Consider the following 20,099-nt stretch of genomic DNA (forward strand, 5'->3'; position numbering starts at 1 on the left):
AAAAAATGCATCTGATGTTTTAGTCACTCAATGAGTAATAGAAAATTGAACTGAAAGAGACTCACCCATCCTCCTGACCAGAGGCAGTGCCATGCCTGGCAGATACTTGTCTAGCCTTCATGTTGCCTTAAGCAATCTGTTCCAGGTTGTTTTGCTGTCCTTGCCAATAGGAAGGATTTTCTTCCCTGACATCTAACTTAAATATCCACAGCTTCCATTTAGTCCATTATTTCAATGTGGCTTTCTGCTTAGGCCATGAAGGATTAAAGTAGGACCCTTATAGCTGCACCAAGGAGACTGCAGTAGCTTTAAGCTAAAAGACCAGGTTCTGGACCTGTAGCTTGGAGTCACCACACGTGAGCATCCCTTGCAGATCATTCCCTGAGCAGCATCTCTAATGACCTCAGGTTCATCATGAAATCAGATTGTCTCTTCTGCTTGCCCTCAGATGTGGACATAAAGCTTAAAAATAGATCTACCATATGCTTAGTGATACTTAGGTATTTTGATCAATATGGAAGGGTCCTCTAGCTGTTTCCTGGTTTCCTTTGGAAAATGCTCACTAACCCAGCAAAATCTATTTTTCATGGCCCTTAACAGGCATCTGATTGCTTTTTAAGCTCCATCCTCTCTGGCTAATAGAAGGGACCTTCCTTCGTGATTTTCCCCACCATCGCCCCTTTTTTAAACTCCAGTTCCCGTCTTTTGAAGCAAATATGATGTTCTCCCTTATTTCTTGTTGGATCATTCTGCTCTGTGCTGTGATGTTCTGCTTCAAGCAGTTCAACCACCTAAAAGACAGGGCAGTCTGTGAGATTAATCACCAAAAATGAAAACTCATCAGTCCTAGAACCATACGCATGGATGCAAAGACAAAGAGGATGATACATCAAGGAGAAAAGACATCTACTCAGCACTGTTGTTTTGTGTTCCTCTGCTACTGGTATCCTGAATGCTGGTATCTTTTGAAGAGACAAAGGGAGAGAGAGGCAGAAAGAAAGACAGAGAGAGACAGGGAGGAGCAGGCCTTTTGGGTTATATGTCCATGTGTATCAGTTTTGATACTGCCTCCTAGAGTTCCCTGAGGTAGCAAGCATTGGGAAGTAGGCAACCTCATTGTGTATCATGATACTACAGGGTCCATTCTGAGCTGAACAGTATTGATCCACCTTTGGAGGCAGACAGACTTTGCTGCGGGTCACTGGTCCTCAGCAGAAACCAGGGAAGACGACAGTAGCTTCTCTTTTTCCTCTCATTCTCATGGATTCTGCCTTGATTCACCTCTTGTTACTCATCTCCTGCTCTGCTGATTGCTCCATCCAGGTTTGTGTAGGTTATCTCTATTTCTTGGGGCATTTCCCAGCTTTTTGGCACTAAGGGCTGTGTGTGGTTAAAAGGAAGGAGAGACAGACCATAGACTTCCTAGAAGATATTCCTGGTGGCACAGATGCAAACTGTAGCGGCATAGGATTGTAGAATATGGGCAGCTGCAGTTTGTAGGGTGCTTGACAAAACAGAGTTGAGAATTGCTGGTCTTAGTGGCCTTGTGATTGGACAGCAAAGGACTGTAGGCATCAATACTTCCACTCTTCTGTAAGAGAGAATGCGAGTTAAGACCTGTCTCCTTCCACATCCCATTGTCCAGGGTGTTTTTCACTACCATCTCAGCCTCCCACTCCCTTGTTTTCCAGATCTCATAATATCTGCTAAAAAAGAACTAGATGGTAATGTGTCATCTTTGTAATCCTGACAAAGTCATCTCCAGGCAGTATCTCAATTCTTGCCTGTCCAGTTAACATGGCTTACCCTATGTGCCTCTGAAGTTATTTTCCAGACCAAGAACATCACTTACATATTGCTCGCTGTGGTGGGTTGACCCCAGCCAGCAGCTAAGCTCCCCACCCAGTCGCTCATTCACTGCCCCCCAGCAGGATGGGGGAGAGAACTGGAAGGGCAAAAGCAAGAGAACTCGTGGGTTGAGATAAAAACAGTTTAGTAACGGAAGGAAATAAAAAGAAAACAAGTGATGCAAAGGCACTCACTCACCACCTCCCACCAGCAGACCAGTGCTCAGCCAGTCTTCAAGCAATGGTTACTTTCCAAAAACTCAGCTTTTATTGCTGAGCACGACATCATATGGTGTGGAATATTCCTTTGGTTGGTTGGGGTCAGCTACCCCAACCTCTTGCCCACCCCCAGCCTACTCCCTGGAGGGGAGCAGAGTGAGAAACAAAGAAGGTCTTGATGCTGTGCAAGCGCTGCTCAGCGATACCTAAAACGTGGGTATGTTATCAACACTTCTTTGGTCACAAGACTAAAGCAGAGCAGGGTTAGGGCTACTATGAAGGAACTTAACCCCATCCAGACCCAGTAGACTTACCTAAGCTGTCATACAGAAGTAAACTGTCATGCACTGTAACCACAGAGGCAACAGCTGGGTTTGAGAAAACAGGTCTCACTAGTAGCACTTTTTTGGGGTGTGTAAGTGTAGGCAGAGTTTTTTTGTCTTCCTGTTACTGATGTAGTCAGTATATTCGGCACTGTGGTTGCTTACTGGTCTTTGTTACCATGTGGTTGCCACCTTGTCTGGGATTTCTACCTGTAAGCATTTTTGCTGTTGTAGCTGAAGCCAGCTGCAGTGATGGTGAGAAGACTGGGAGTTTCTTTGTGAGCTGGTCACAGGCAGATGTTTGCTCCTATTTAGGAAGCAGAGTATTTTTTTTCCTCAGTGTAGCTGGACAAATAAGGAATTTAAATAACTCTTGTAAAATGTTAGCAGCAGCAACCTAAGCGAAATGAGAGCCCCTTTGGGAGGGAATGGCATCTGGAATGGTCTCAAAGTAAATCATCTCCTGATTTGAGACTCAACTTGCTCCCATTTCCTTGCTGTAATGTCCTCCGAGTTCGCCAGTCATAAAACAGAAATCAGACAAGGCAGAGAACAGGTTAGTCTTGTTTGTGCATAGGCAAAGGGGGGTGGGGAGGGAGCAATGGCGTTTTTTGAGAGAAAATCTTTTTCTGTGCCTCTTTACATATTCCAAAGAAGCAAACAGGCAGAACTCCTATATTGCTCCCTTTCTCCCCTTCCCTCCCTGCCCATCCTGATTCACATTTTGCACTCTGCTCTGTGCCGCTCCCATACTGCAAATCAGATGAACACCCATTAGTCCAGGGTAGATTCTAAAAATAAGAATTGAAAGAAAAAAAAAAAACCAGAACAGCGTGAATCAACCTGCAATCATCTTTCTGTTCTCTTAAGGGGGAAAAAGAAAGAGGAAATCAGTGGAAACAATGTTTCACTTCTTCTCTTTCCAAGATAAAATGATTCTGGCATTTGCAGCAGTTGTTCCTTTGATACAGGTTTTCTAATTTGTATACTTAAAAGACACTTTAAAATTTAGGCACATTAGCTCAAAATGCTCATGCAGACCATCCACCCACTTCTCTCTGCCCGTGAATAGAGCTACCACAAGCAGCCTGATGAAGGAGGAATGTAGCTTGAAATCACGCTATTGAATTTACTTGGTGCTCCCGTGTGTTACTCAGAACCAAGGATAGACCCATCCTTTGGGCAGTTTAACTGTAGAGTAAGCAGTGTGTTTACTGTTTGTAGCTGTTCCCTTAGCTGCTAATTTCAAAGCTTCCTTTAACTCATTTTAAGTAAAAAAAAAAAAAATAAAAAAGAAATCCTAAGTGCATTTTCGATCTGACTTGCTCTTCGGTTTATGAACATAAAACCTGCAGGCCTTCCTTCTCAAGTTAGCTATATGTAAGCTGCTTTTTTTTAGATTACAAGTGAAGTTTGGATGTTGGTGGGAAAAGAAGAAAATCACAGAAAAACCTCTCCTCAGAACTGATCTTCCTGTGCCGTTTTTTTTTCTAGGGCATCTTCTTTTAAAGCTACATAAGCCCAGAGACAGTACAAGGCGAAACTCGGTTTCTGTTACTTTAAGAGACTGCAGGGTGACAATCTGTTTTAATCACTTCTTATGTGTTGTTCTGTTTTGGTTTTGCTGAAAGAGATGTATCACAGAGAGTGGAAAAGAATTCACTGTTTTCTGAAAAAGATGAGGCCATGACATTCACAGGCTGGGCTGGCAAAGAAGATACAGAAAACTGAAAGGGTGACAACGTGTCCTTTTTTGGGTAGTTTGGAGGGTCTGTCTCCTCTTCTTGCATTGGTTGCATTGGAGAGCTTTTGATCACAGCTGCTTGAACAGCCACATTGTGCTCATGCATCTTCTTGTGGCCTTGCCAGGTGACATTGCCACCAGCCAGCTACCGGCCAGTCCCACCACCACAACTGCTCCTCAAACAAGCACCACATATGGACATGGTTATTGTCCCTCCTGCCCAGCTGGAACACTGACTTCAGTTTTCCTCTTTAGCTTGTAATAAATAGATTGTATAGATATAGATAATAAATAGATTGTCTAGATTGTAATAAATCTCTTGCCGGAGATGGACCGTACCCCTCCAGCACGATGATGGATCTGTTTGTCAAGACATTCATCATGCTTTCTTCCTGGCATTCAGGGGCCACCCGCCCTGCCCCATGGGCAGCTGCACTCACAAACTCTGGCAGAAGCCAAGGGTCTGGTTGTAGTTCAATGAAATCCTTCAACACTTGCCTTCCCTTCACCAGTCCTGGCATCTGAGGCTGGCTGAAGTTAAATGGGCAAGAAGAAGGCCAAATCTTCATCTTTCACAACTGACTTGTAGTTCAGGTCCCAAAGGGCGAAAAGAGAGAAGGCAAGCACAGTGCTATACTTTGCAAACATATGTTGCAACTTAAACGTCATCTGTAGCGTCAGGAAGCTGTCGCTGCCAGGGCTGCGTCTCCAGTCACTCAGTAAATGGGGAGGAACAGCACGGCAGAATATGGCACTTCAAAGCTCCTTGCAGGGTCTGCTCTTCTCATGGCAGCAGGAGCTCTCCTTTTCCCTAATTCCTTCTGCCACCATCGTGGAAGACTTCCGAAGCAACTTTATGCCAACAAGAAACAATAGTAAGAGCACTCCAGCACTATAAAAGGCATTTGCTTTGAGCCAGAGCAGTATGGCTGCAGGAGCTCATCTAAGACCGCTCTTCCTACTCCTGCGGCCGTGGATGTCCATTGACACTGGGCAGTGGCTTGACTTGTGACTGCTGCAGACAAACAAGCAATGAGACTGCTGAGATTTCCTTGCTCAGCCAACTAAAGCAGAATCCGGGGGTGACGCATTAAAGGACTCTCCTCAAAAGCCAAATGAATGCAGCCCAGGCATTTTTCAGTGCTGTTTTTCTCATGAAAATGCTGTTTCAATGCAGCCATTGATCCTGAGACATACTTGAAGTTTTGCCCTGGTGTTTCTGGCCTTTTGTTCAGGAATACCACATTGTGTATGAGAGATTTTCTGCGTAATAGTCACAGGACAGCCAGCAGTAGTACTGCGTCTTCTCTGATTTACCTTTTTTAATGCACTGTGACAGGTGTGGTGTACATGCAGATTTGCAGGCATTCTACAGACATTCCCAGTCTCCAGCCTCTTTCAAGGCTGAACCAGAAACTCCGTTCTTTCCACATCGGGCCATTAGTATAAAAATTATATGTACGTATATAGTAACCTGCAACCCACAAGCCTGAGGAATAATGAATGACACCCAAGAGTTCTAATTATTTTAAAGTATTTGTTATATCTTTCTGACCTGCTCTATGATTCCTAAAAATTGTGGAATCACTGGTCAAGCTGGAATGAGGGCAATCCTCTAAAAGGTCCCAGAGTAAACAGATGAAAACAAAAATAGTGCAACAAGTGTTGCCGTTGTATTCCATCTATTTAATTTGAGTTGGCTTGAAACTGACACAGAATTAATTCTGGAAGTCCAAAATGCTCCCATCAGCATAGATGTTACTCCAAGAGAGGTCAGCAAGCAGACAGCATGAGAATTACTGACCTACATAGGACTAATTTTAAGTGCCTATTTGTTGCCTAACTTGGAATACCTTCCTAAAGACTTGTAATAGTCAAAGTGGGTGAGCAAGACTTTTCTGAAAATGTCAGGTTTTAATGTGTCTCAGGCTTGTGTTTCCAAATGCGTACTCCATCAGTTTCTCTCTAGGGAACTACTAATGGTGGCATGGAAAGTAAGACATTTCAACTTCAGGGTAAATTTCTGTGTTGAATATTCCCCCTATCCAGCCTGCAGGAGGCATTCCACAGAAAACTAAGGTCTCTTTTAAAAATTCTTGTAGTTCTTATTCTTGGAAAGCCTTTTCTGTCCTCCTTACATCTTCACGATAACTCAGAAAGTGGCATTTTGAATATTAAATCCTACTGTAGCTCATGAAATTTGGCTTTTTTGATGTCATAGACTGACACTTCTGTGGTGCTTTCAGCAAAACATAAAACACCGAGAAGATATCCCTTAGAGAATATATTTTTCACAGCCATGCTGGATGCAACCCTTGGTTTGATTAACAAGCATGTTCACCACAGAGACTGAATAAAAGCCAAGGATTTTGTTCTTCTGATTCTCTTTTAACATAACTGTTTCTTAACTCAGCTTTCCTGCTGGTGCTTTCCAGATGAGATTTGTAAGATTTGGTCAGAAAAAGGCAGTTGACAGTTACCAGTCATCCAGCCATTCCTTTTCATGTCTGTCACTGAAAGAAGTTCTCCTAAAAATATACCATCAAATTTAATTCCAGAGAAAACCAAGAGGAAAGAGAATGCTCCCTGCTGGATCTGAACCTGTTTCACATCTCTTCAGCAGGATGGAACTCTCTCCCATGGTGGTCTCCTTTCCTACACAAGGGGTTGGAGGACAGAGGCCATGGATAGGAGGGTGCAGAATAGACAGGTGTTTCCCTACATCTCCCTGTATCCTGCTCTCAAACATTTTAATGACCAACAACACCCAAAAAACCATGTTCTGAAGCGGTACTATAATTCAGAGTTTCAGCTGCAAGTTGCATAATCTTATGGAAAAACTTCTGTTGCTATGAATGAGTGCATTTATACCAGTCTTCCTCCCATCCATCTTTTCCTGATGGTTTGCAGCTGCAGAAGCTAGACTAAGCAGAAGCTTATCAATACTTTTTGCTTTTCAAATATCATATGTTGGAGCTTTTAGTTTTAAAATAGAAGTATGAAAAATTGAGTTTTCCTGGTACTCCTAGGTACTTTTCCTAGGCTTTGATTAGCTAACAGAGGACTGCTTTCATTTCTATTAATGGAGTAGATGTCTGGCTTTGGTGGATGTTTCAGTCTTGGCTTCTATTTTGTATCAAGAATCAACAGAAAAACTCAAAAAGGATGATTTACGATAATAATAATAGTGTTAATAATATCTCCTTAGCCTTCATCTGTTTCCTAATTGAAAGTAAGTAAGGTCCTATGACTATATAAATAATTAATAACAATATAATTAATTTTATATCTTTGTCGAATAACGTTTCCACCGTGTGGGAGAAAATTGCTATTCTGGTTAAGCTGTTGTTGGATTGCTTGCAATGTAACTGTTAAGAGTCCAAGAAATACAAGGACAAGAAAGGAGACAAATAACGTAATGGTTATTTTCATTTGTCTCTAAGGAAGTCTCAAAACCCATGCAAATGTTTTATGTTTTCATAAAAACACATTTTATATTGCCCACAAAAACACAACTTTAAAATAAACAAATTCAACTTGCTTGCATTAGAAAAGTTTGTTTTAATTAGGCTGGTTATGTACCTTTTAACAATACCAGTGTCAAATTATGATAATGCTGCGTGACCCATAACTCACACATCTGAGAAATGCTGCCTTTCCTAGTGGAAATGGAATAAAATCTTGTTCCTTTACTGTAAGTTGCGCAGCATGTTGGATGAACAATGTTATGTGCTCGTCTCTAGAGAGTTTAGTGTAAAACAGCTCCAGATTTTCTTTGGTGATCTCAGAGCTGGCTAAATAACTCCAGCCTTCCAAATGCTGACGTGCAGGAAGATGAGACTTTCGGATATTAAAACCCTGCTCTGTGATACTGAAGGAGATTAGTTTTTGGAATCCATTCATTGACACAAAAGCCTATGCTGAATGGAGGTTATATTTATTGTCTCTGAAACCCCTGAGTTAGCTGAAATCACTGTAAGCATGCACATGCATACATGTATTCTCTCACATTTAGCCAGCTTCCTGTGATGCTGGTTTCTTTGAGCCAGGGACAACTTTCAGGGCCTTGGCTTGAAAAGATGCGTGCATGTAACACCCTCTGTCACATTTTACAAGAGGCTGCAATCAAGCAGTCTTTATGCTCGGATTGTCTAGACGCTGTGACAAAGAGGGAGAGGGCAAGTGAAAGAAAAAAACCTTTTTTTGAGTCAGTCACTTTGCATCAAATTCTCCTTCCCTATGTGCTGCCATTGCCAGAAAAAAACATAAAGGGAGCAAAACCCAAACAAAAATCAAGAAACTGATAATTTGCTGGTTTTCTATTCATATCATTCCTAGTAAAAAGAAAACCTCAAACTATTATTTTTCTGCAACTACTAGTACATATGTATACCATCTCCTGGTTTAGTCACATTTTTCAGAACTAATACGTTGAACAATTTTATTTTTGCAGCTGATTTGTCTTTTTAACTTTTTCCTCATCAATGTGTAAATGAAGTGTGTAGGGCTGTCTTGTCAGCACTTCTAAATTGGTATGTGAAATCTTCCCAGATTTCAGTGGAGATTTTTTTCCCTGCTCAGCTGAATGTTTGTGAATGAGCAACAAGAAAACCCCTTTTCCCCCACCACCACTCTCCCAGATTTCATGTTTCCCATCTCTTTTTTTCTTTCATTTTTTCATTTGCTTTTCTACTTTTTCCTGTCAAAACACATGGGAAACAATAAGAGGAGAAACAGAGCTGGGAGGGGAAAGGGAGGGGGCAGTAGAGTTTCACAGGGAGGTAAGTTTGCAAGCCAACAAAAACGCTGCTGAGATTCTTCTTTAAATAGTATACCCTGCATATCACTTAACTGTTTTGAGGTGAATATGCATATGTTCCAGCACTTGCACCTTTTAACCTGTCCTCTTTGATGGCTCACTCCTCCCTGTGCAGGTGATTGGTGCCTCTCTCTGCCCTTTCTCTCCAGCTGGGATTTCCATCATGGCATCTCCCATGCAAAGTTTTCCTGCTGCCCATGTTTTGCTCTCCACGCCCTGGAGGCACGCTTTCACAGAGATGTAGCAGGGTCCGAGCAGTGAGTCCCAGACCCATCCCTCCCACCCTAAGCCTCCCTGGGCTCTGCCCGTCCTGGTAGCGGTGAGACGAGCCATCGCCCCATGGAGCCCTTGCCCTCCCTGTGGTCCTGCTTTGCTCCTGGGACTTGTGGGATCCCTTGGCTCTGAGAGGAGCCAGAAAAACCTCACCTCTGAGTGACATCTCCACGCAGAGAGTCTCCAGAGCCAGACCATCCTGCTGTTGAAATGGATAAAAGCAGCAGAGATATCTCTGCAAGCAGTTTTTCACAGCTGATGGAAAGCTGGCTAGGGCACTTTTACACCCGTCATGGTCCCTGTGGGCTCACTTGGAGTCACTGCTGGTCCTGGAGATGGACAACCTCGAGCCTCAGCACACTTCCAGGCACCTCTGGCACCTACCCAGCTAGCAGGTAGGAGCAGGAGGCTGGAGGCCGGCGCAGCTGCTGCAGCAGTAGCAGCAGCAGTGTGTTTCACAGCTCCCAGGCTGCAAATCCCTTTTCCTCAATCTTGTCGCTTTAGTTTCTTGAGGAATCCCAGCTCATGCCACCTGTTGCAGCAAGTGCAGAGTCAGGAGTCCTTTTTTCTGTTCGTGTGAAGAGACTTGAACATTTTGGTGAGGGAATTCTGCTGAGTGGATGTGGTGTCTTGAAGGAAACAAAATGCATAAAGGGCACCTGTAAGTTAAGCTAAGAGCAAGAGATAGAAGACCTAGCCTAACTGCAGGCAATACAGCTCAGGGAAATAGAATAAAATGGTGCCTGTTGTTCTGAACAGGTTTCTAATATAACTGGAAGTATCCTTCAAATTGTAGAAAATATCCTGCAACAGGAGGTTTTTTGTAATAAAGCAGGTTAGATTTAGGAAGGAGGTATCTAGACTGTGGAGTGTCACAGACAAGCAGGGAGCTGCTGCATAATTTTTCAAGTATTAGCAGCAGAGGAATATGCTTTTTCTGAATCCTATGAATTTGTCAAAAACAATTTCCTGTGTTGATGTTAGGGTAAGGCATACAAAATAGCTGGCCTGGCAGCTACAGAAAATGAGGATATTTGAAAAAGGATAGGCTTTTTATTTGCTCTAAGTCACAGATATTGGCTGAAATGTGAAAAGAAATGTGGTGGGGGGAAATGTGTTTCACCACACTTTGTTTCTGTTCTCTGCGTTTTCTCCCTGTCTATTTCTATATTCTGGACGAAGTATGTCTAGTAAGTCTAACTTTTTAAGATTTTTCTATTGTCACTGTTCTTCTTGCAGCCCCAATGTTTAGAGTATGTTGTTTGTGGGCCAGGTTACATCCAAGAGTCACCATACTGGTTCAGATCAAGGGTGCATGTAGATGAGTATCTGATTCCCTAGATTCATCACACCCAGCTTCAGAAACTTGAGCTTTGTGTCTATATTCAGCTCGAGGAAATAGGAAAGAGTTCAGTAACATCAGCACATGGATTATAAGATGTTAGAGCTCACGGATGAAAAGCAATATCAGGTAAAAGGACTAACTTTGCAGGGCTGCTTCTAAGATGTGGCGAATCACCCTCTGTCTCCCTCCACCTAGAGAGAAGTAGGCACCTAAAGTTAAGTGAGGTTAAGCCAGGTGCTGGTAGTGCCCCATAAAGGAGCTGAACAAAACGTTACAGGAATTAAAAAACTTAAGAGCAACCTTTTCCAAGCTATATCCTTTCAGTTTCCTCCTGTCCGGGATCTGGATTTTGAGATGCTCTGCATTTGACATGTTAATTCTTCATGGACTTTCTCTAGTTTCTTAACTCATGTATATCTCTGGCAGCCTCATCGTCTACTACCAGCAGGTTTTACCCTTCAATTCAGTGCTGCATAACAGGGAGCTTCCTTTTGTTTTAGTTATGCCATCTGATAGCTCCCTCCTACTTTCCTGTGCTGTAATAACTATCGGGTCATTGTGTCTGCTTTTCTACCTGTCACGCAGAGCTCCAGTAATGGAAAAAGGTTATAATTTGCCTTTAGGCGAAGTCAGCTCTTGTGTAGTTGGCAAGGTCAAACATGAACTGTGAGCGAAGTACCTTGCTCTGTGTTTTGGAGGCAGACTTGGACATGTCCAGCTGCACGTTTTGGCTGTGGCCTTTTCCTGCCAGTTGTACCCTCCTGGCAAAGAGCACGGTTGGGCCAAAGGCTGCCATCACTGTAAGAGCAGGCAAGACCTCCTTCCCCAGGCCCCGGCGGGAAACCACTGCAAGGAAGATTTTGTGTGAGCTTTTCCCAATGTCTTGCTGCTTATATTCAAACCTCTTGGTTTTTTTCTCAAAGTACTCGCCTTCCAAACGATGAAATTAATTTGATCCTCATCATCTGTGCGTCTTTTCTTTCCTCTCCTAGGATTTTAGATAATGGGCTGTGTGCAATGTAAGGATAAAGAAGCAACAAAACTGACTGACGAGAGGGATGGCAGTTTAACTCAAAGCTCAGGCTACCGCTATGGGACAGATCCTACTCCGCAGCACTATCCTAGCTTTGGTGTGACTTCAATCCCAAACTACAACAACTTCCATGCCACAGGAGGCCAAGGACTGACTGTGTTTGGTGGAGTCAATTCCTCCTCTCATACAGGGACACTGCGTACCAGAGGAGGAACAGGTGAGTTTCAAAGTCTTCTTTCGGTGCTCTTTTAGCGCCACTCACGTAATTACAGCAGAGGCACAACTGTCTCAACACGCTGCTTTTGGGAAGAGTTATTTCACGAAATAGTGCAAAGAATTTAAGTAGGGGTGGAGGAGAGTCTTCAGCCTTCAGCCCTACCTTCACTAACTTGCAGGTGCTAGTTCACTTTGGGGGGTGAGAATACATGCCTAATGTATATTACGTATACATGCCTAATTGGGCTGACTGCCTCATCCCTCTGCTAGGGAACAGAAAACGTGATCTGAGCCACCTCAATTAGTTAAAAAGAAATACTTGGCATGACTACGTCTAAACTCTCACTTCAAACCCCCTTTGCCTGCTTGGGATCTTACACTGTGTGTAAGTACCAAACCAAGAATACTGATGACTGCACAGAGTGAAGGAGGTGGCGTGCCCACTGTCTGCATAAAAGCAGAGGGATTAGAATGGTCGTCCAAAAAGCAGGAAGCTTCCATTTATTTTGCTCCTCAGCAACCAGAGTTGCTTGCATTTGTCTTAGCCACCTCATTTCTTGAGGCTCCTTTCCCTCTTGTTTTTTGTGATGGAGCGTAACTCACCTATCTTCTTCTTTAGGTGTAACTCTTTTTGTGGCGCTTTATGACTATGAAGCAAGAACAGAAGATGACTTGAGTTTTCACAAAGGAGAAAAATTTCAAATACTTAACAGCTCGTAAGTTTTAGGCTTGAGAATATGCTTTTTAATATTTTTAAACTTATAATGTTGACAATTATATTCGTATGCTTATGTTATTAGTAAAATCTAATGTTGTATATTCAAGATATGTAGGGGTTTTACTCTATGTTTACTTACTTGTCTTCACGTTTAGTGCACTTTTGCAAAACGCTTCATTATTGAAAAAAAAACTTCAACCATATGAAGCTTTATTTCAAAAATAAGTGGTAGATTGTGTGGTTTGCTGCTTACATTTCACAGTAAACTCACATTCAAAACTGAGAGTACCAGCTCTGTACTTTACCAGTAGCCACAGAAGTTCTGCAAGGCATGTACTAACACTTTTTGCAATCTCCTGCAAGTATCTCTACACAGAAATGAGCTAAAAACTGATTCACAAAAGAAATGTTACCCAGACTTGCATGCCAAATTTAAAAGATATTTTTTTCCTTTTAAAGGTAGGTGATACAGTCAGAACATGCTACAAGTTCCGTTAAGTGAGAATGCACCACCATACAGTTGAGTTTGGCATGAAAACCACAGTTTCATCCTGGAAATCGTCAACTTAGAATTAATTTTATTAACTTCCCACAGGAAAAAAAAAAAGCAGTTTAAAAATGGCATCTAAAAGTTACTGTGCTACTGACCTATATCTGAACATCTTGTAATTCTTGGCTAAGAACATAAAGTTGACGGCTCTGTGTTACGTTCAGTATTGCTATCATGTAGAGGTAAAAATGGGTTAACAACCAAGTATGTCACTTTCTAGAGGCTTTGTGATATTGCTTTCATTTTTTTTTCTTACACTATGTGACAGCGAGGCAAATTCATCCCTGGTGCAACTCCTGTCAATTTTAATAGAAAACTCCAGGGTTGGAGTGGGCTCAATGTGCAGTAAAGTTGAAAAAAAATTAAAATCAGGTAATTCTGTGGAATATTTCATGAAGCCATGAAGCTAGAGAGCTTTGATGTAGATGAAAGCACAGAAACTTCAGTTACGACTTGTAGAGGGAGCAGCAGTTTAAAAACCTCTCTGCTTCTGAATTAGTACTTGGAAAAAAAAACCTTTTTAACCGATCATCCATTTTTGTTCATGTTGCCTGCTGCTTTCCTATGCCATAACTTGAAGCAAGAATAAATCCCACGCATTATAAATTCCTTATATGCACCAGTTGATTAAATCAGGGGGTGCTCACCAGGACTTGCGGAGCAAGGAGAGATTCCTCCACGTGTGGGTGGTTGTAATTACTGCCTGGAGAAAGGTTTTCTAAGAGAAAGAAAATAAAAACACAAGTATCCACTGACTTTCCTGTAGGATTATAGAAGCTCAGTTCCCATCGTAGTCAGCTCTGTCTGCTTATAAACACGAATCTAACCACACTCTTGGAGTAGTGACAGCCGGGCTGGGAATCTCCGGAAAGCAGCTTTTCTATGAGAATGCTTCCTCTCTTCACTTATATCAGAAATTATAAGAAAGAAGCCCATTTTTTTAAGAGTCCCTCAATGCTGCTTACAACCAGAAAGCATATGCATGCACAGAACTAGTTTGTCTGGAATTTTTGGAGGGGTTTGGATTTATTTTTTTTTTTAGCTCTCAACAAATGAAATTCAATTTGTGCTTTGGATTAAAAGTTCGGAATAGCAATACCTGAAGTGGCGTACAGAGGGTGATTTGCAGTCAGAAACGGTACCAAGGGCAGTCTGGGGGAAAGAAGTACCTGCAGGGGTGGTTCAGAGCAGAGCCCGACTTCGGGGCTTAGAAACACTCAGCCATCCCCAGCATCCCCACCGCCACTCCCGCACACCCCAGCTACTAGCCCCGTTGACTACCCTCCTCCTACCTCAGCTGGGTGTTTAAAATGAAGAGCTGTGAAAAAAGTCTGTTTTCCTCCTCCTTCTTTCTGGCAGTGCTTTGGGAGATTTAAGCTCCTCTGTCAAAGCCAAGGGGGTTGTTCCTGATGTGATCCTCTACAGGACTGCTTTTTTCCTCCCTAGATATGATAAAATACCTCCATCTAGTGGACTCTCTGTACAGTAAGGAGAAGAAACATAATGGTACGATTTATCAACCGCAGTACGGCATAATCTCTCAGAAATATTCTACAGCAGCATATGGGGGAAGGGTTAGTGCTTCAGCTGATAAAATTAGGGATGTAAACAGATAGGGCCACTTGCCTGGCACGCTAATGCACACAAGGTGTATTAAAATAGTGTCAGCTGCCAGCCTCTAGAAAAGCTACTTGTTCTTCACTTTTTTGAACTGTAGAATTGGAAACATCTCCTTTTTGACTAATCACAGCTGTTTTCTAGTTGTTTTCCATAGGGGTTGTACTCTTTCAAACTGTTAAAGTGGAGATGAAAATCTAAAGTACAAGCTCACCTTGATGTAACCGTTTTTGCCAGTAATAGCTTAGACAATGCGTTTTCTGTAACTGCTTGCTTACAGAAAAGGCTGAATTCTCTGGCCTCATTCAATAATAGTGTTTTATTTAGTGAACAAATCTCTATTTTACAGAGAGGGGAACTGAGAAGAAGTTTCTAAGCAGAAATAGAAAAGAGAATGTTTATTAGCAGCGGTAGGAGTTAAACATCAGTGAATCTGGTGCTGAGAGTGAAATACAAATTGCTAAATCTCAAATCATTGCATCCTGTAAAAAGCTGAGAAATAAACTTCTCTTAAAGCTGCACGTTCTACAGCAACGTGCATTGTCTGAATGGCAGTACCATGTACACACACGTATATGACAAAAATTGATGCTAAGCCTGTGGAATTCTGCCATAAAATGGTCCTGCATGGACCTCTTCATACTTAAATGTTGTAGAAGAATGGAATTTTGTAAGTACTTGAAAACACAGCTAAGTCTTTTGCTACTTCAGAGACCTCCTCTAGGTGACCAAGAGAGGGAATCTAGACAACGAAGTGTGATCCTTAAGGGCTATCTAAAACTCCATGTTGATAGATGGCTTTTTAATGCCTTTGGGTTTCAGATTAATTATGCCCATAGAAGCTTAAAATTAGCAGTGGATGTGGCAGTGTTCAGTTTGGCAGTTTTTCTACAAGCTCTCTCAAGGGTCTGTATTAGAATAATTGTTATGGAGACAGTTTTCAATACTGTAGGCCAAATCCAGCCATCACCAAATCTGATTTCACTGTGTTGTTATGCCTGTTTATGCCATTATGCTATATTTGGAAGGCTACATTACTAATCACTGCTGAAATAATAATAGGTGTAAAGAAATCTGGATATTATTTGGGTTTAGATGCAAGCAGCTCTCTCGGAAGCACTCTGGTGATAGATGAGTTACTGTGGCCTCTTATGCCGCGCAGCTGCGGGTGCTGTTAGCAAAGTCAGATCATTGTCTTTACAGCTGTGTCTCTCTCTCGCTTCTCTTCCTCACCTCTGTTTCTGCAGGGAAGGAGACTGGTGGGAGGCCCGGTCCTTGACAACAGGAGAAACTGGTTACATTCCCAGTAATTATGTGGCTCCAGTCGATTCCATCCAAGCAGAGGAGTATGTTTTCTTTTCATTGTAAAGACCCATTAGTGCTGTATTTGAAGGAGGTTTGAGGAGTTGGTTTTGATTGATTGCAGCAATTTTTCAAATGACTTACATTATTTTTATTTCAGTTCTTAACTGCACTGATAAATAATTAGGTAATTAGTAACAAAAGAAGCACAAGCTCAGTACTTTTTCAATGTCAAAACAAAGGAAGAAAACCTAAAGAAGCATAGGTCTGCTTCCTTTATTCAAGTGTCGACCAATTTCAAACTTTAAGTGAAAAGTGCCCTTACTTTTCCTGAACCAACTTGTAAAAATATTTGGAGTCAATTAGTGTGCAAACTGTCTAATTAAGAGGGCACACTGTATCAAAAAATACCTACGAATAGGTAGGATGCATACAACACATACAGCAGGCAGTATAACGAGGACATATCAATGTGAAAAGTGGAGTGCTGTGCGTATCCATAACATTTCCAGTATAAAAGATACACTGGAGGAGCTTGTATAGCTGAGCAGGTACTACCGTAGTCTGTACTTAAGATTGTATTTGGTTGATTATGAAACCAAAATAAAAAAATTGCTGCAGGAAGGAAAAAGGTACTGAAACTCTGACAGCCTTATACAACCACAGTGAAGTGGTTACATCTGGTCCTTCTACTGAAATTTTATAGCTGTGCTGCAACAAAAATATTGAATACTAATACATCACTATGTAAGTCAAATATGTAGTCCGTAGCAACATCTGTAAAATAACTGCTCTTCAGCAGCGACACATTTTTCTGCCCTTTTCCTTGTCTATCCTTTCCCCCCACCAAGTCTTGCTCTCTGTTTGCCAAAGTTTGACCTTTGCCATAAGACACCAAACAAGCATTCTCAGCATCTACTGATTATAGGCTTAATGCAAAGTGCTACTCCACAATATATACATCTACTACACAGCTTGTCACATTACCTTTCACCACAATAAAAGAGACAAAAATTGTTGAATATACTTGAGTAATCAGTTTCCGCAAATATAATCCTCCATGTCTCAGCTCTGTGACACTATGTAGTAATCCTATGTAGCATTTGTCTTACTATTTTTGATGTTTCCATAAGGTGGTACTTTGGCAAACTTGGCCGAAAAGATGCTGAGAGGCAGCTGTTGTCATTTGGAAACCCCAGAGGTACCTTCCTGATCCGGGAAAGTGAAACTACCAAAGGTAGGCTGGCCAAAGCTATTCTGACTATGAATGAGATGATATATGAGAAAAATTGTGCTAAGTTTGTGAAATATTGTTTTCAGTGGTATGAAGGTAGAGATGAATGTCATCTTGCATACATGTGTGCTAAGGAATCAGATGTCTGGATATCCCGGGTCTTAGAGTGAGTGTTCAAAGCAGAGAACAACCCAAGTGCAACCCATGCCAAGTTCAACTCATGGTATCTGCAGTGCAAGACACAGAATCACAGAATCGCAGAATGTTAGGGATTAGAAGGGACCTCAAAGGATCATCTAGTCCAATCCACCTGCCAGAGCAGGACCACCTAGATCAGATCACACAAGAACGTTTCCAGGCGGGTTTTGAACATCTCCAGAGAAGGAGACTTCACAACCTCTAAGTCATGCATAGGCAAGGTGCTCTGTTGTCACACTCTGAACATCACACTGCCTCTCTCAACACATGTGTTGAGGATACTACTATTGCAATGGAGTTGGGTGGAGAGTAGCCCCTCAGAACAGCAGCTATGGGGCTACAGGACGCAGACGTTCTGGTGTCCATATTCACGTCCAGACATGGCTTACTGTGAATGGATGCTGGGAATCTCCAGTTTAATTTGGTGAAAATTACTGCTTACTTCTGAACAAGCAGCATATTTGAACCTTCTTGCCTGGAAGATGTGAGATAAGATGTAGTGGGGAGGTACGGTTTATTATTTTGGCAAGATTAGGGGATTTTTTGGCCTTTCCCCTTTGGATCCCTGGAGAGAAAGAAAAAAAAAAAAAAAAGATGTAGCAGTTTTAAATTCATAAATTAGCAGTAAAAGGACTTGAAAATATTTCTAATTAATATATTCATAAAGTATTCAGCTATCCATTCTGTTGAAGTCAAGTGGAAGGATGTATTCTCCTCCTTCCCTCTAAAAATATTGGAGGAGTTCCAATTTTCTTGGTGAGTGCTATCTTTGCTTTTACATTTTGTTCATGAGGCCTGTCAACATCTTCTTCAAAGCTTCACACGTATGAAAAGATCTCTCTAACTCATGCAACTATTGAGGAGAAAACCTTCAACTAAGTGGAAACAAACCTGGCCATTTCTCAATTAACCAGCAATCCAAAACAATAGCTGTGGGAAGCATAAGTCACTAGAATTAATTCCATGTAAGTTCTGAAGTCTAATGGTGGTTCATGTAATTAAAGCACTGCCTTGTCAGTGCTTTGATCAGAGCACACTCTGTCAGTTAGAGTTAGCATGTGAAGTGGTTGGAGTCACGGCTCGTAAAGGGGTTTAAAGAAGAGAAGCACTGCTTCCCTCTGCTCTCTACTGGACCTCTCTTCAGATGCTGCATTCTGTCATCTAAAATTGTACGGTCTATATTTTTGACTGCTGCAGCCGCTGGATTTTTCCTTCGCTGCCCGTAACTCTAAAGACCATTTCTGATGCAAAACCTGAATAGACATACAGTTGTTTCAGACAGCTCATTTCCCATCTTGTCACTCCGCAGCTTCACCATACCTTATGTAGCAGTGAGGCATTCTCACCAGGAGCAAGACAGGCTCTAACTTGCTCTTTTTCTGCAAATAGCCTCCACCTGTTTGTTTTCACCAACAGTTGTCATGATGTGTGTGAGGAGCAGGACTTCATTCCACTCTGTGCTGAGTTTAAAAACTCTCTCATATAGGCCTCCATGTATCCTAAAAACAAACACAATACTTTTTCTCTAAAGCACATTATCAGTTTAGTCTGTTTTGACCATTTTTTTATACAGTGATACAGGGATATGTTTTTCAGGGCTGTTTAGTTAGCTAAGTCAGGGCTTTTTTCTAGAGCTTCTTGTGAGACACAAAAGCATTGGAGAAATGGAGTAATGCATCATGGACAGACTTATAGCAGCAAGTTTAATTTCTCTGCATTTGAACCTAAGGCTTTCCACATCTTCAGGCTAAGTTTGCATCAAACCCATTGGAAAAAAACATACATGGTTTTTGTCAAAAATGCCTATTTGCTTTCTCATCCTTGGGGTGTTTCAGTATACTATCAGAAGAAAACAGAGGGAGCTTGTTGTTCATGAGAGAGAATAAAGTTCACTGGGAGGGCTCACATGGTGCATTCTCCCATAAGTCTTCTCAAAATGCCTTACTCTAGCTAGTCGTCTTAGGCTTGGGGCAGGAATTGTTTTGTGACCTAGAATCATCCCTTCTGCTTTAAATAATAACGATAATAAAATTAATCAGGATCATGTTAAAAGTATCATCATGGGTGACTTCAGCATGAATTTAACCTCCCTTGATCATGATTGCCTTCTCTTCTTACTTCCAAAATAAATCATATGGAGCTCGCTTTTCATTTTTTCAATGCCTGACTATCCAGGTACTTTATCAGCTCTTGTCTGTATAATCCTTCGCCTAGTTTCAATCTCCACCCTCCAAGGCTGTCTGGTTTTAGGTTTGTTTTTTTAAAAGAATTCACTAATATGATATATTGTAATGTTGTATTTCTATCCAAATTTTTATTATGTATATGTCTTCTATTTTAATTTATCATTAGATAATAATGAATAGTATAAATAACCAATAGGCTAAATAAATGAATAATGAAATCCATCTTGGTTCTTGTTTTTGTCCAGATTTGAACTAAAGCCCTAGTCCTGCAACTTGATCTGAGGTCAGTGGGATTCCGCAGAGGGCCACCCACACGGCTCTGATGGCGGACCTGGAGCCACAGATTGTTTACATTTTCCTAAAGAATCTAAAATAGTGACCAGATAGGCAGGGAGCATGACTAAAGAAAATACAGCTGCTGCCAGTGGATCAAAATTCACAAGTGCGGAGGTGGAGAACACTGCTTAGAAAATTT

The 20,099-nt window shown here is 41.7% G+C and overlaps 1 protein-coding gene across 2 annotated transcripts in view; it reads left to right on the forward strand.

Annotated features, from left to right (window-relative positions):
• Positions 1-20,099, forward strand: part of FYN (FYN proto-oncogene, Src family tyrosine kinase) — an 86,630-nt gene that overhangs the window by 34,503 nt on the left and 32,028 nt on the right. For both annotated transcript variants that reach the window (XM_086608103.1, XM_086608102.1), the window contains exons 2-5: positions 11,563-11,820; positions 12,439-12,535; positions 15,952-16,050; positions 17,140-17,243. In XM_086608103.1, the coding sequence (XP_086464229.1) occupies positions 11,574-11,820; positions 12,439-12,535; positions 15,952-16,050; positions 17,140-17,243 (547 nt within the window). In that variant the 5' untranslated portion in view covers positions 11,563-11,573. The remainder of the gene's footprint in view (positions 1-11,562; positions 11,821-12,438; positions 12,536-15,951; positions 16,051-17,139; positions 17,244-20,099) is intronic.

This window comes from Tauraco erythrolophus, chromosome 2, assembly GCF_009769465.1.
Source record: "Tauraco erythrolophus isolate bTauEry1 chromosome 2, bTauEry1.pri, whole genome shotgun sequence".
Lineage (NCBI taxonomy): Eukaryota > Metazoa > Chordata > Aves > Musophagiformes > Musophagidae > Tauraco > Tauraco erythrolophus.